General features: G+C 41.0%; 1 protein-coding gene and 1 long non-coding RNA gene across 4 annotated transcripts in view; one reads left to right on the top strand and one right to left on the bottom strand.

The window, feature by feature from the left end:
* The window catches only part of TMEM245 (transmembrane protein 245), a 102,514-nt gene extending 86,074 nt beyond the window's left edge, over positions 1-16,440 (top strand). For all 3 annotated transcript variants that reach the window (XM_072842255.1, XM_072842254.1, XM_072842253.1), the window contains one exon: positions 11,493-16,440. In XM_072842255.1, coding sequence (XP_072698356.1) covers positions 11,493-11,538 — 46 coding nt within the window. In that variant the 3' untranslated portion in view covers positions 11,539-16,440. The remainder of the gene's footprint in view (positions 1-11,492) is intronic.
* Positions 1-16,845, bottom strand: part of LOC140641842 (uncharacterized) — a 67,486-nt gene that overhangs the window by 49,391 nt on the left and 1,250 nt on the right. The window lies entirely within an intron of this gene.

Raw genomic sequence — 16,845 nt, 5'->3', positions numbered from 1 at the left:
ATTTCCCTGATTGTGTCAAAATTTACAAAGCTTTTTATTGAGGTTTATCTTACATAGGCTGAGATGCACATCTTAAATATACAACTAGATGGATTTTTTCATATACACATACCCATGTAAGCATCACCTACATTAAGATAGAGTATATCCATTGCTCTAGAAGGCTTCCCCATACAGTTTTTCAGTCAGACCCCTTCTCTGCTAATGATCTGACCACTGTCACTTAGATTGGCTGTGCCTATTTTTGAACCTAAAAGAAATCCTGTAGTAAGTACTCCTGAATCAGGCCTCTTCTGCTCATGTGTGTCTGTGGCTTCCAATCACATTGGTACATGTACCAGTCATCCTTTTTTCATGCTGCCTAGAATTCCAGTACATGAATATACCAGTTTATTCATTGCAGTGTGATGGAGATTTGTGGACTTGCCAGTGTCTTCTGGGTAGACATGAGTATTTAGTTTGAGTATCTACCAAGAAGTGGGGTGGCTGGGTAGACATCGGTTTTAACTTCAGTGGATACTACTTGTTAAACAGTTTTTCTTTGTGGTTATGCCACTAATCACATGGTAACAAGAGGTAAGATGGACCTTTAACAATTAAAAAGTAAGAAATCGGGGATCCCTGGGTGGCTCAGCGGTTCGACGCCTGCCTTTGGCCCAGGGCGTGATCCTGGAGTCCCGGGATCGAGTCCTGCGTCGGGCTCCCGGCATGGAGCCTGCTTCTCCCTCTGCCTGTGTCTGCCTCGGCATGGAGCCTGCTTCTCCCTCTGCCTGTGTCTGCCTCTCTCTCTCTCTCTCTATCATGAATAAATAAATAAAATCTTAAAAAAAAACAATTAAAAAGTAAGAAATCTTAACTTTTCAGAGACTCTACTACCTTGTCCTTATTTTTCTCCATTGGAAAATAATTTTTCCTGCATTGGGTCTTCTAGCATAATGAATTATTAACGAGTTGATACTGAAAATGTATTTACTGAAACAATTTTATGTTTTTCTTAAAAATTCTTTAGAAACATTCTGCTTATTTTGTGTAAAGTTTTGTATTTTCTGAAGAAAGATGTTCTTTAACTCAGAATAGGTCAGATATAGTTCCAGAGTTAGACCCAGTTGATTAGAGGGCCATTTTAGCTAATGCAAGGCACTTACTGGATGGCAGGGAAAAATCCGTTTCCTTAAAAAGAATAAAAAGAGAGGTACTTGGGTAGTTTTAACAAAAGCGTCACCATTTTGAAGGTGGTGACACTATGGTATCTGTTTCTGCCTTTCTGTGGGTACCTAAGAAACCAGTGAACAGTAACTTGAAAGAATAGAGAGCCCATGATAACTGGATACCCTACTCCTTGGGTATCCATACAAGAAACCAAAAGAAAATTGGTTGATCAATATTTTGCTGTTATTTTAGAAAAAAGCTTTTAATGATTCCAAGTTAGAAAAGTAGGAATTGGTTTTTAAGGTGAGACCAAAGAAACTGAATTCTTACAAAGGCAAGTGACTCTTTTCCCCCCCTTCTCCCTTCTGAAGGTAGAATGTGGGACGCTTGGGTGGCTCAGTATCTGCCTTTGGCTCACTTCGTGATCCCTGGGTCCTGGGATAGAGTCCCACATAAGGCTCCCTGACTCCTGCAGGGAGCCTGCTTCTCCTTCTGCCTGTGTCTCTGCCTCTCTCTGTCTCTCATGAATAAATAAAATCTTTATTAAAAAAAAAAAGAAGGTAGAATGTTATTAATTAGGTGGTATGTGTGTTAAAGATATAATGTGAAGGGGGATCCCTGGGTGGCTCAGGAGTTTGGCGCCTATCTTTAATCCTGGAGTCCCGGGATCGAGTCCTGCGTCGGGCTCCCTGCATGGAGCCTGCCTCTGTCTCTGCCTCTCTCTCTCTCCCTCTATGTCTATCATTAATAAATAAATAAAATCTTAAAAATATATATATAATGTGAAGGCTTTTATAGTCTTCATCTTTTTTTTTCCTTAGAGGTTATGTATGCATGTTGTTGAAAGAGTCAAAAATTTCTGCAAAGCTTGTGAGAACTTGTGTGAGATCCTTTGCCTTTCCTCTGTCTTTCCTTTTCCCCTCTGAGAGGAACCACTTTTTTAAGTTTTTTTTTTTTTTTTTTTTTTTTTTTTTAGAGAGAGAGAGAGGGAGAGAGGGAGAACGAGCAGGGCAGGGGTAGAGGGAGATGGAGAAGCAGACTCCCTGCTGGAACCTGACACAGGGCTGGATCCCAGAACCCTGAGATCATGACCTGAGCCAAAGTCAGATGCTTAACTGACTGATCCACCCAGGTGCCCCTGAGAGGAACCACTTTTTGACTCTCATTTGATTTTTTATCTCCATTTCTTGAAATGGCATGTTTATTTCTTGTTTTTGTTTTTTTGTTTTTTTTTTCATGAATAGGCATTATCTATTAGAAATCACCTTTTACTACCCAACCCCCACTATTAAACTGCGATAATTGGTCTGATCCGTATTTGGCACTTAAATTATTATGACTACATAAATAACGTTCCTATTTGAGCCTTCTTGTATATTCTGTATGTCTTTACTTCATACCACTTTTTGGTTTCCTTTGAGTTACACCATTTTTTTGTTGGCTTTGTTTTCTGAGTACTTATAGTTAGCCTCAAGCTGTGTGCCAGGTGTTTACATCTCCTCTTGCTCAGTATGCTCAGTTGTATCAGCTATACCACAAGTTTTACCTTCCTGATGAAGTCTCTAGAGTCTTCTGCTCCAGTGGATGCTGGCTGCCCCTTTTCCTGCTGTTCAGCTATCAACTGTGATTCCCTCAGCTCTCCCCTGTGTTGGAATTCTTACTTCCTTTACGATTCCCCATTTCATTTTCTTTTTTGATTTATTATTCCCTTTTTGTTGGAGCGCAGCCTCCTATAGATTTTTGGGAAAGAATGTGTGGGGAGTGAATTTTGGGAGGATGGTCCTGTCTGGAGAGGTTTTTCCTAAAGTCATACATAGTAGCTTGCCTGGGTAGAGAATTTTATGTTGGAAATGTTTACCTTTAGACTTTATTTCTTCGTTGTCTTCTGGCCTCCACGGTGGTTAAAAGTCTGAAGCTGTTTTAATTCCTGAGTCTTTGTAATTTAACTGTTTGAAACCCTACATGATCTTCTGTTTTACTTCTTCTTTTGTTGTTCTGATTGATATTTGGTAATACCTTTATTTTTTATTTTTTTTTAATTTTTTTAAAATTTTTTATTTATTTATGATAGTCACAGAGAGAGAGAGAGAGGCGCAGAGACACAGGCAGAGGGAGAAGCAGGCTCCATGCACCGGGAGCCCGATGTGGGATTCGATCCCGGGTCTCCAGGATCGCGCCCTGGGCCAAAGGCAGGCGCCACACCGCTGCGCCACCCAGGGATCCCCTGGTAATACTTTTAAAACTGGAAACTTACGTTCTGCAGATCTAAACTTTTTCTTGAATTATTTCATTTATGATTTCCTTCTCATCCTTTCAGAAACTTATTTTGATGTTAAGTCTCATACACTGGTCATCTCATTTTCTTATCTCTGCCGTTTTTCTATTACTGATGTTTTGCCTTTGTTTTCTGGATGACTTCTTCAATTTTATTTTCCAGCCCCTCCATAGAAATTTCCATTTTTATCACATTTTGAAAAATCTGGTTTATTGAGGTATTATTTACATTAATAAAATTACCTTTTTCGCATTCAGGTAGTTACTAGTTTTCTGTGATGCATGACAAATTACCACTTAGTGGCTTTAAAACAACATGCATTTTTTCTTTCAAAGTTTCTGGGGGTCGGGAGTCCAGGCACAGTTTAGCTGGATCTTCTGCTTAAGGTCTGACAAGACTGCAGTCAAGGTGTCAGCTGGAGCTGAGGTTTCCTCTGTGGCTCGGCTTCTAAGCTTGCCTTTATTAGCAGGATTCAGTGTCTTGTGGTTATAGAACTGAGGCTGGCAGCTCCTAGAGGTTGCCTCTCTCTCCATAGGCAGTTTCATAACATGGCTGTTTGCTTCTTCAGGGCCAACAACAGAGAGCATTTTTCTGATTTGTGTTTCTGACTACTCAGACCTCTTTTAAAAAGGCTTGTTTGATTAGGCTTGGCCTACCCAGTGTGCTCTCGTTTTGATTAAAGTCAACTGATTTGATTAAAGTCAATTAGCCTTAATTACATCTGTAGAATCCCTTCACCTTTGCCATATTAACACAACATAATCAGAGTTTCATGTATTTTTGGCTGTTGGTTCCTAGTAAGAGACATTCAGTCAGGAGCTATGGGTGGGTTATTACGTGGGTTATTATTACATAATCTAGCAGAGCCATTGTCTTGTGCAATCCTTGATGTTAGCATTTTTTGGTTCCCCCTTTGGACTGCTAAGCTCCTCAGAGAAAGATCTTCCTAATCTCCTGCCTAGGGGTTGGTGGCCCAGGTGCTGGCAGAAATTCTGGGAGCCAAGAGAGGGAAAGGGACAGGCATCATTCAAAATGGAAGCATTCATGCAGTCTCCCAGTGTCAGTGTGCACTCGCGCCCTTATCTCTGCCTGTTGTCCCTTACTCCAGAGACTTTTTGTTTTACCTTCTCTCGTGGGGAAAAAACTCTTAATTTTCTGCTGATGACAGGGGCAGCTGTGTGGCCAGGTGGAGGTGGGTGAAGATGCTGAGCAGTGGAGTTGTACTGCCTTTTTTTTATTTTTTAAGATTTTATTTATTTATTCATGAGAGACACAGAGAGAGGCAGAGACACAGGCAGAGGGAGAAGGGGGCCCCATGTAGGGAGTCTGACATGGGACTCAATACCCAGCCCCCAGGATCACACCCTGGGCCAAAGGTGGCGCTAAACTACTGAGCCACCCAGGCTGCCCTGTACTGCCTTTTAAGTAGACTTTAAAGCAGTCTTTTTGCATTTAGCCCCACCTTCACCCCACTTCCAGGGTTTACTTGATATCACCAATTCCTGAACCTCATGGGGGATTTTACTGAAGAAATCAAATTGTTTCCTGGCTTTTTCTACTACTGGCCTAGGATCAGCTTTTTAGGGTAGGCAGGGTCAGAGTGGTTGCTCCACCTGCCTTCCACCTTCTCATAGTTTATGGCTCTTGCCTCTTATGTTCTCCACTTGCCCCCCGGCTCCACCCCCACCTTTTGAGTTTATGCCTTTAAAAAAAAATACTTTCAGTGGCTTTTTTTAAAAAAAAATTTTATTTATTCATGAGAGACAGAGAGAGGCAGAGATATAGGCAGAGGGAAAAGCAGGCTGTCTGTGGGGAACATGATGTAGGATTCGATCCCAGGACCCTGGGATCACGAACTGAGCCAAAGACATCAGATGCTCAACCATTGAGCCACCCAGGTGTCCTGGTCATCTTCGTCTTTTTTTTTTTTTTAATGGGTGGATTCTATTTTTTTTTTTTTAAGATTTTATTTATTTATTCATAGAGACAGAGAGAGAGAGGCAGAGACACAGGCAGAGGGAGAAGCAGGCATCATATAGAGAGCCTGACGTAGGACTCGATCTAGGGTCTCCAGGATCACGCCCTAGGCTGCAGGCAGCGCTAAACCGCTGTGCCACCAGGGCTGCCCTGGTCATCTTAGTCTTCTGATTCATCTCCCACCCTCTGCTTTTATAATTCTCTAGTCCCTTCTCCACACTGCAGCTGACATGTTCTTTTCAAAATGCAAGCATATCTGATCGTGATACTGTCTCACCAAGAAGTGGCCCCTATTGGTTTTACGAGGAAGATTAAAATCCGTGCAGGACCCTACATGATCTAATCCTGAAACATATCCTCTTACTAACTGAGCTGCTGTCATAATGGTTTTCTGAGGGCCTCAGACCTACCAGGCTTGCTGCAGTGTGATACTAGGGGGTGGGTGGTTGCATTTCACGAGGCAGACATACCTTCTATGTGCAGATGCAGGCACTGGTAGCCAAAAGTACACATTTGTAAGACTGTGTGTACTACCATCTATCTGCATAGGGATGAGCAGCTGTCCACCTAAGGAAAACGATTATCACTGTTGATAGTGCTGTTTGCAGTCTGATGGGGGTGAATATCGTGGACACAGCAGAGCATAAAGCTACCAACTCTTTTGGCCTCGACTGAGTAACCCAAGTGTACCATTTCCTCTGTTCTCTTTCAACACTGGGGCTGTCTGGAAGGTGTGGGGAAGGGCTGGGACTCTCCAGCAGTCCTGTATCTCAGAGTACTTTCTTGACTTTTGGATAGGATATTCAGACTTGATTTGATGTCTTATTTCACTTATGCCAAAAACTGAGCTCAGCAAAACCTGCAAGGAGCAAGTAGTAATATATCCCAGGGACTCCTCCAGGAATGTTGTTCTCTGTATTAAAGTTCTCCTGTATCCTCTGTCACCTCTTGACAGTACCAAGAGGGACAATTCAGCGTGGTCTTTCACGAGGAGTTATCAGGAGCTGATTGCTGTTTTTAGAAGCGTGCTTTTAACCAGACTGTGAATGTCTCTCATAATTTAATGCCCAAAGTTGAAAGTGCGTGTTTTGTTATAAAAGAAATTGTCTAGTAATTAAGCTAAGGTTTCACACACACACACACACCAAAAAAAAACGTATTTTTTTGTCTTTGCAAAATGAGATATGACGGTTTTCTCTAAAAAGCATCACCACTGCTGCAGACCTTTAAATTTTTTTTTAATTTTTATTTATTTATGATAGTCACAGAGAGAGAGAGAGAGAGAGAGAGAGAGAGAGAGGCAGAGACATAGGCAGAGGGAGAAGTAGGCTCCATGCACCGGGAGCCCAACGTGGGATTCGATCCCTGGTCTCCGATCCCTGGTCTCCAGGATTGTGCCCTGGGCCAAAGGCAGGCACTAAACTGCTGCGCCACCCAGGTATCCCCTGCTGCAGACCTTTAGATTAACCTTCAGAATTTCAGCCAGAGTGTACTCCCCGTCATGCCAGTTTGGACTAATGAGGGAGAGGAGAGAGAGGTGAAGGTGGGACGGGAGCTGGGTTCTGCTCTCCCTCTGTTCACTGCTGCTGCTTCTCTGCTTCTGTCTCTTGAAAACTTCCTGAATCCTCTCATTCCTCTGTATTTCCAGTGGTATAACCCAGTGCTGGGGCTATTTGGACAGCCTCTTCACTGGTCCCTTCCTCTGCCCTTTGCCCCTCCAAGCTGTGCTCTGTAGTGCAGCCTCTCTGGTTTTTCTGAAGCAAGTAGAAGTCCGTGTGCTGTTAAAATTCCCACAGTGGCTTCCCATGCCCTTTAGGATAGGCTGGGAACTTGAAGTCAGTCCACCAGACTTCACACCTGCTTTCTGTCTACATCTGCAGACTCCCCTCTCTCTCTCTCCCTCTCTCTCTGCTGTCTGGCTTGTGTTTTATTTTCTAGCCATATGGAACTTGTTTTAGTTTCCTGAAGTTATTGTCATCTTTGCATATGTTTCCCTCTTTATAAAGAATACCACACCCTTCCCAGGCAAGGCTGGTACTGTGGCCTGTCCACAAAGTACTCTTCTTCTCAGAAGCATTGCCAGAACTCTCTGGGCCAGGGAAGATGTGCCTAGTGTGTGGTCCCCTGTGCCACAGCATCTTCCACTTTTCATCTGTTTACCACTCTTTTACCATTCCTAGCATGGTGTCTGGCACATAGAAAATGCTCAGCAAACACTTAGTGAATTGATAGATTAGTAAAACCAAGAATGGATCAGATGATAAAGATTTTTGCAATATTACCTTGAGGCTGATAAGAGAGGATGGGACATAGTAAACTGCAGGCTTAGAGCTGTATTCCAAATATGCTGGAAAGGAAGGGATATGCATAATAGTGATGACATGTGCCCTGTCGCAAGATTTGGTACCTGTGTGCTAGGTGAGGGTTTAGGGAATACACATTCAGCTATGCCAAGCCCAGTAAGTTAAATTAGTTAAAGCCTTTTATTTGTAAACGTCCAAAGTTTATTCCGTATCTCTAGGAGGCAAGGAGTCAACAACTCTTGAGTTGTTAAATCGGAAAAAGTTGGGCAGCCCAGGTGGCTCAGCGGTTTGGCGCCGCCTTCAGCCCAGGGCGTGATCCTGGGGGCCCGGGATTGAGTCCTGTGTCGGGCTCCCTGCATGGAGCCTGCTTCTCTCTCTGCCTGTGTCTCTGCCTCTCTCTCTCCTCTCTGTGTATTCTCATGAATAAATAAATAAAATCTTAAAAAAAAAGTTTAAACATTTACATAAATGAATTTTTAAAAATCTTACAGAAAACTTTTGGGGAAGAAGATTAAGAATTCAAGGAGCTGGGATTGTAAATGAGAAATCACATGGCACAATTCCCATGGCCATTAAAGGAACTGTGAAATACTCCGAGCAGTCTGTCCCTCTAACCTCATGTGGTTCCTGTTCTGCATTTCTTGCTCTGAAATGAGAAATTTTATCACTGTAGTTCTTAGCATAATAATTCCTTAGGGTTTACAAAAGAATACTATATTTATGACTGAGGTAGGACATACACAATTTCTAGAAATACTGTCAATGCAGTATTATCCCTTTGTTTCTTCCTAATCTAGAGAGTTCAAGTTTTATGAGCCCTGCTGATTAGTTAGTTCAGTGTTTCTCCACGAGGACTGAAATAAATTATTTCTGTATCACTAGGTTAGGAAGTTTGTTTTCTAGGAGATAGACTTTTAAGATCAGTGTTAATTCTGGGGCGCCAGTGTGGCTCAGTTAGTTGAGCATCTGACTCTTGGTTTCAACTCATCTCGGGTCATGATTTTGGGATCCTGTGATTAAGCCCCGTGTGGGGCTTTGTACTCAGCAGGGAGTCTGCTTCAGCATTTTCTTCCTCTCCCTCGCACCACCCCCTGCGCACACAGTCATTCTCTCCAAAATAAATAAATTAAAATCTTAAAAAAAAATTAAAAAGATCAGTGTGTTCTTTCTGTAGGCTTCTACACCCGCCCCCTGTCGCTGTCCCCCTCCCCCTTCCACACACACACTCACATACCCCGCCATCACCACTCTAAACATCTAGAAAAGGTAGACTGTTGAGTTGGAAAACTGTTAGTAACTGTTTTCTCAGCTTGATTCACTTTGTTTTCTTTTTTTCTGGGTCCTTTTGGAGGCTTTCTTGGCCTGGGGGCAGAATTGAATAGTAGGTATGAATTTCAAGGTGACAGCTAATCTTACTTGTCAACAGAGAGCAGTCACCAGGCCAACCACAGTCTTAATCTCATTTCATGCATCTCTGCCCCAAGGCAGAAGTTTTCATTCATAATTTAGAGAAATTGAATAGAGATCCCAACTTGCAAGTATCTTAGAAATGTGAAAAGATTTCAAAGGATGAATTTAAAAACCTGTTGTGTATTGGATAATGCTTAATATCAGCCAGTTTTTGGTTACTGGTTTTAAAGATTTTCCACGGCTTCTCACAGCTCATAGCCAACTTTGTACACAAACGAAGGAACACAAATTTAGGTGAGACTATGAAAAATAGATAAATAAGTAGACAGCTAGGGCAATGGTTTGGGGGCGTGGGGGCATGATTTTTGCTTCCCTCAGGAGATATTTGGCAATGTCTGGAGACTTTCTGATTGTTACAGCTCCAGCAATTGGAGGCAGGGATGCTGTCAAACATCTTATAATGCACAAAAATGTTGATGGTGCTGCTGTTCAGAAACCCTGACTTGATGTACAGATAGATGGTAACACATATAAGTCCTGTGTGTATATACATCTTCCTTTTCTTTTCTTTTTTTAAATCTTCCTTTGGGAGGATTTCTTTCAGAGTGTAAAAATATTTAAGGAAACAAAATTCACTCCAATTCTCTTGCCTATCAGCATATATTCACCATGGTAGGTTTGGCCATGTTCACACGTACACCCTTTCAAAACAATAGGAAGGGTATCCATTCTTCAGAGCTGTTTTTTTGGAAGTAGAGCTGTGCTAGTTGGAGGCATGCGTCAGAGGTACAGAGGCAGCCTTGAGATAAAGCAGTGTCCTTGAACGTAATCTCTTCTCTAACATTGTACCTGTGCTCTTTTGATTCTGAAGTACTTCTGACATTGTGCTAAAGGTTTAGTCTTTAATTTGCCTGTGCTTCACCCCGCTAAACCTGCCTAATAGTGTTACATGAAAATTGAGAAGACAAAGGAATAAGGCAAAAAGGGGTAAGAGAGGTGGCATGAGTGTGGAATTGCACCTGAAGGACAGATTATTTGCTTTCTGAATTTTTAGATGATTTGTACTCGGTGACAACTTTTTGTCACCTTTTTGTTTCTGTAACTGAGTTGTTTTCTGAATTTTTGGAATACTTTCCTTATATTCTTCTTTAGGCCTAGTTGTAATGAAAAAGTTGAGTAATCGGTTTATAGTAACCAATACGTGATTATAGGTATGCAAATAAAATGGGCTTTTTTTTTAAGATTTTATTTATTTATTCATGAGAGACACACACACAGAGAAAGGCAGAGACACAGGCAGAGGGAGAAGCAGGCTCCATGCAGGGAGCCTGATGTGGGACTAGATCCTGGGTTTCCAGGATCTCGCCCTGGGCTGAAGGTGGTGCTAAACCGCTGAGCCATCTGGGCTGCCCTAAAATGGGCTTTATTTGACTGATAAATTAAGAAGATACAACATAGTATAGTGGTGTGGCTACAAATTAATATAACTTGAAGACTTCAGAATTGTTTTTGAAAAATGTAAACATTTTAAGCTTAGCTATTTTTCTGAGTTCCTAGTTGGTGATACTGCTCTAAAGGAGCAATGTAACTTCTGTCTGAAAGGGTAATACATGTGTGCTTTGTCTCTTTGCCATTTAAGATAGAGTTGAACATATATAAACAGGGGAAAAAAGTCCCCAAAACTAAAAAAATCCTACCATCAACAGAACTCAAAATAATAGCGACTTAAATGAGCTAGAAGTTTACTTCTTGGACAAAAGAAGCCAGAGGTGTAGGCAGTCTAGGGGCTCGAATGACTGTTCCTAAGACATTCATGCCCAGTTTCCCTACATCCTGTTCTGCCAGCCTTGGTGTGAGATCTTTTAGTCTAAGATGGGATCTTGAGCTCCTCATCAATAAACTCTGAGCTGGCCACCAAAGACACAGACCTGAGTGACATCTTCGTAGCTCGGTCATGTAAATGATGTAGCAAAGGCAAGCTAGCTGTTATGGGAGGCACTTCGGATATGCACAGACCACCTCCATCCAGACCAGATATCACTGAATCATATAGTTATACATAGTTTCAAGGGAGTCTGGGAGATAGTCTTGGGTGGGAGACAAAAAAAAAAAAAAAGGAATTCTTGTTACCAAAGACTGAGAGACAACTAGCAGACTTTAAAACAATACAATACTCAGTGAAAGTACTAACGATATATAGTGACTATATAACCTTCTCAAGGCCTTCAGGTTATAAAAATAAGGTATTATTCTATTATTCTATATTACTTATTGGTTGGACACTGTTTTGGTTTTCTTTTAAGTATTTCTTTGGCTTTCTCTACCCCTGTTGCCTTTTCCAAAACCAGAACTAATCATTCTCTCTTTTCTTCTTACAGGACTTTCCATGATATTTCTGATGATCTGAAATCTTCCGTAGACTGACATGGTTTGCACCACAGTGATTTCTGTAGGAGGTTCAGTCTTGATAGTGAGCCCAGCTCAGCTGTGGCCTTGTGTCCTTTCATCTGTGCCTAGCAAGCAGAGCCCGGGGAAGAAGCCGAACCCTCCTGGCCTTCCATACAGAATACCTGGACAAGAGAGAACTTGCTGTGGGTTGCTTTGCCTTTTAAAGCACAGCTTTAGAGCTCAGATTTGTGGTTTGCTCACTTACTCGATGGCTTGAAAAGTTTCAGTTTATACACTGGTACCATGGCTCAAGATTTCCCACTTTGGTTATCTATATCATTATAATATGTATTTATAAAGTTATTTCAAGAGCCCTGAACTACCTGCCGTTAAAAGTATTCACAGCGTCATTTTCTCCTGGTTTAAGAAATCTGTTCTTAAACTTTTCTATGACCGTCACTTTTTAATGAAGAGGGTTTTTCAACTTTTGAATATGTAGTTGCTTGAGCAGGAAAAGGGAGTCTTCGACCCCTCTCCCCCATGCATGGTCCCTTCCGTAAGTGTAAGGCGGGATGGCGTATTTGAAGGTCAGCTAGTTGTGTGTTGCAACCATAGGAGACACAGAAAAACAAGCTCTTCCTCCCCTTTCTCCTCCTCCCATCCGCCATTACGCTATTGCTAAATTCCTAAAACTCGGCTGACCACTTTGAAGTAAAATGCTTATTACGCTGCTATTAATGGTAACAGTACAACAGAATTCATGTCTGGTTCAGTTTTTCTTTCCAAAGGCCCTGAGTGAAAAATCTCAGGAGTAGCAGTTCTCTGAGTTGTTAAATGTATCCCTGTTTACTTATTTGGAATTATGCCAATTGGTTACTTATTAGCAGTAGAATGTTACATTCAGGTAGTATTTTTCCATCACTTAGCACAGTGCCTTGCACATAAGACTCTAGGTGAAGGAGTGTCGAATTATGACTTAAGTCTCCCAGACATCACAATAACCAGCATAGTGCTTTGCATCTTACAAAGTCATTTTGCGCATATTATTTCACAGTCCCTTCCTGGCAGCTTTCATATAGCTTTATGTCATTTCATACCACTTCCGTACAGATGGGAAAACTAAGGTTCAGAAAAGTTTAGTAAGATTTTTACCTCAAATCTTTCTGACTCCATAGCCTGCAAACTCTGCTATGCTGTATCATTTCTTCCACAACTGTATACAGTTTTCCCAGTATTTGTCCTATAGTTAAGGACAGGCTGGGACTAGAACCCAGCTCTTAGCTTGGTCTCCTTCCCACTGTACAAAACAATCATTGGGCGCTTTCTCCATCCCCAGGGGAATAGGAGGAGAAAGCGTTCCTTGAATATCAAAGACTTCCCTTTCAAAAACGCCTAAAAGTAAAAATCATTTTGTTTTCTAAACCATCTGACTGAGAAGCATAGTCAATGATAATTAGCTTAAATTTATTCTGATATTACTTAAGAAATTAACTCCGTATAGGAAAAGAGGCTCCTGTGAGGGTTTTGACTGTTTCTACAGTAGCCTACGTGCAGATCTCTTGTTTTTGTTATCCTTCTACAATTATAATCTGGTATTATACCAAGCGTTCCATTTGACCGCTAATGGACTCCTTTTTTTTCCTTAGTCAGTTGTTCAGTCGTTTGTTCAGTAACACATTCATTGAAAGTTGGCCATCTCTGGTTTCCATGCCAACCACTGTACAGGGTGCTGTAGGGGATAGCTCCTAGGAAGGCCCTTTCCCCCCATGTAAATCTTGTGGGTGGGAGACAAAAAAATTGTGCTTGCTAAAATTATGAATTTTGCATTAAAAGGGTTAAAAAAGAAATCAGGTTTGTTTTTGTTAATTGTATACTGGTAAGTTTATAGCTATAATTGGCACATATCATAAGAGACAACTATATACATAGTGAGTTTAGTGTGCATATACAAATTATGTTCCTCCAAAGTGTTTTTAGCTGTATAAAGTGATACAACAAAACAAAACAAAAAACTTGAGCCTAATGTATGACTGTTACTGGTCATAATAGTATAAATATCAGGTTCCTAGGAACTTTGAGCCCTAAGAGAATGGTTTGGAGCTCCAAAATTGGCAGTGATATAATATCACTTGAAAAATCAGGAGCAGAGGTACCTCCAGAGTGCAACACAGTTTTCAGGAGGCCTGAATTGCCCTGCCCCAGTGCTCCAGCAACTGCGTAAGGACTCAGAAGGCCAACCAGCTGGGGGAGGAGCCCTCAAACAGAGACACATATTCCTTTAGATAGTGAAGAGGTTTTGCACAATTTTCACAGGGCACAGAGATCACGTGGTATGAAAATCAGGGAGTCTCAAGCTCATGTCTCAAAACAGCGTATCCCCATATTCTCAGGATTTATCCCAGAAAGAATACATTTCCCTAGGGACAGACAGTGCATTAATGAAGTAGTGTCAGTAAAAATGGATACAGAAATCCTATCACATAGTCTTACATTTTTATAGCTTTATTAAAGATTAGTTTTAAGTTCACATTCACCATTTCCGTTGAAAATCGAATGGAGGAACGGGAGAAGATAGAAGTCTCTACACAGACGTGCTCCTCTTTTTTCTGAGAATGAAGTATAACGTTTTTATCATAAACCCCATGTCCTATAAATCCTTCTTCCATTCCAAAATCCCTATCACATTCTGTGTTTCTGGAAGTGATCTGTCGCAGTGCCTGAGATACAGGTCTTATTTCTGTTTAAATTTGTGAGGACTCCTAACACTCTGTCCTATTAGAGGTAGTTAGCTTGCAGAATTTTCCTGTGCCTTGTGAGACTGGTGTAGATTGACTCTCGACAAGGGGAGGATTACCCAAGAAGTGTTTCTGGAGGCATGCTGTATTTAAACAAACTCAGAGCCTTTGGAAACAGCAGCTTATTCCATTTAAAGTGCTGCTAAGGGGCTTGCAGACAAGGTCTCTGGCTAACCTTGGTCTTCAATACCCATTGTGACCCTACTCGTACCCCTAGTTCCCACACAGGTTGTATTTAGTACTTCAGAATGTATCACTACTGGGCAATAAATACTCAGAAATTCAGGCCATGAAGGGTCAGATTAGAGCAAAAAAATTTTAGGTGAGCTATCCAGGGCTCTCAACTTCAGGGTTTATAGGAAAAACCCCCCTCAGAACTTCCCATGCTCTAGTCCCGACTGCCAGTTTCCTCTAGGGGGTCTTCTAAGACTCTTAGAAGAGTATTACAGTAGGCATTTCACATTGGAGATGGTCTCTAGCAACAAGTGTGAGTTCCAGCTGAGAGCAAGTGCTTTTTTTTTTCTTTAATTTTCTTACACATTTGCCATCAAAATATATTCATTTCACTAATGTATTAAGGACCTGCAAGAAAATGAGCTAAAACCAGAGCAGTTATTTTTTGATAGTTTAAAAATAATCGAGAGAATTGTAAATCGAGATGTTCTGTCTACTTGAGTCGTGGAAATTCTGTGCTACAAAGGGCCTTATATAATTAGGTGATCCTGTCCTTTTCTAGGGGAGAAAACAAATCTATAGGTAAAATGACTTTTCTAACACATACAGAGCCAGTTAGTAACAGAATTCTGAGTAGAATACAGTTTTTTCTCTTAGCCCGTTTTTCTACTTCTCTTCCCTTTTTTCCCTTATAGTTGAGCAGCTTTTGGAAAAATGTGTTTCTTATAGCAGTAGTTCCAAGGGATGTTTATTAGATGTTATAAGAGACAAAAGTGTGCATGGGGAAGGGGACTCTGTGGTCAATTAAAATTGAGGAATGCTGAGATTGTTTCCTTTCTGTAGGACTTCTAAGAGTTTTTAGTGTGCTGTTACATATTGTGAATTTATGAGGGGACAAAGACTGTGTTTACTAGACTTATTTGACCTTACACTGCAACCCACCCCCCGTCCCCTGCCCCCATCCTTTTAGTAGAGCTTCTTCAAGGACTATTGGTCCTTTGGGAAACATGGCTCTTGAGTAAGTTTACAGCTCTTTTAGGAGACATCCTTAATGGAAATTCTGAATGGTAAATCTATTACCACAGTACCACATAAACTATAATAAATCTCAAAGTTTAGTGAGATACCAGAAAGAAAACATATTTGCCATTCAGAGCTATACGTAAAGTATAGAGATTCTTTTCCACCTATGGTGTGTAAAATCAGTATTTGTGTTTAGTTCTGCAAGTTTTTCAAGGATCTGTTAATGTGCAAATACAGTGGTGATCTATTGATGATACATTTTAATAATGCTTTTGTATGTCACTTTTTTGTTTTCAGACTGCTTTCATAACAACCTTGTGAGATAGGCAGGTGTTAAGTATTATCAAATGAGGCACTGGAGGCTCAGAAAGGTTTTTTTGTGATTTTTCCCTTAAGTTTATACCACAAAGTGATGGAGCCAGAATTCATTTGCAGGACTTCTGACTCCAAGTCCAGAGTTCTTTACTCCACACCTGGTTTCTTATTTTTCTTCTGGCTTTATATCTTACAATTGAAAGGTGTGGAAGGCGAATCTTAAAGTAGTATCATTTTGGCCTACTATCAAATCCTATTTCTTTTTTATTGCAGTGACCCAGAAAGTGTAACTCTCATTAGAGCTATCCCAAAGAAAACCCTTCTTTTGTCTTTTGCAGTGCCACTTGTTTGGGTGACTAAATACGTTTCAAATACCATTTGATTCGAAAACCAAGCTTGGATACATAGTTGTAATTGCTTATGTAACTTTTGGAAAAGATATCCTCTGCATTCTCAGGCAAAGTAGAGATGGTTTGAAAGCGGAAAAGTTTATTCAAATACAACAGTACATATTCTTTATTCTCACACAGATGCTACTTAGCTTTAACTTGCTTTGACAACCTTCTAATGTAACCTCTTTGTAAATGTGAAATATTTATATTTTGAAATAAAATTACTAGTGTTGAATGAATGAGGTGCTAAACTTAGTCTCATTTCTGTTGAGAAATTTGACCTTCAGTGGGGTGAAACTTTCACGAATACATCCATCTCCTAGGCCTTCTATACTTTCCAGTGCCTGCGCTGAATTTTTATGTAATATAGGCAGCTTACATAAAAGAACATGTGTCCAGAGAGTGGATGTGGGCACCTTAAAAAGGTAAAAAGGTCCAGGACTGAGGCTGGAGCCCTCAGAGCACAGAGGAAGGTAGCTTTGTGTGTAGCCAAGGAAATGGTAAGGTGAGTGGCTGGGGAGTGAGAATACAAAGGAAGAAAGCTGGTTAAGGGAACTGCACATTTTGAATGAAGAAAAGTCTACATAATGTCTGTCTTCAATAGCAAAGATACCTATGCAGCACTGGCAGACGGAGCTGAACGC

The sequence above is a fragment of the Canis lupus genome, chromosome 10, assembly GCF_048164855.1.
Source record: "Canis lupus baileyi chromosome 10, mCanLup2.hap1, whole genome shotgun sequence".
NCBI lineage: Eukaryota > Metazoa > Chordata > Mammalia > Carnivora > Canidae > Canis > Canis lupus.
This window is presented reverse-complemented; position numbering and strand designations above follow the sequence as displayed.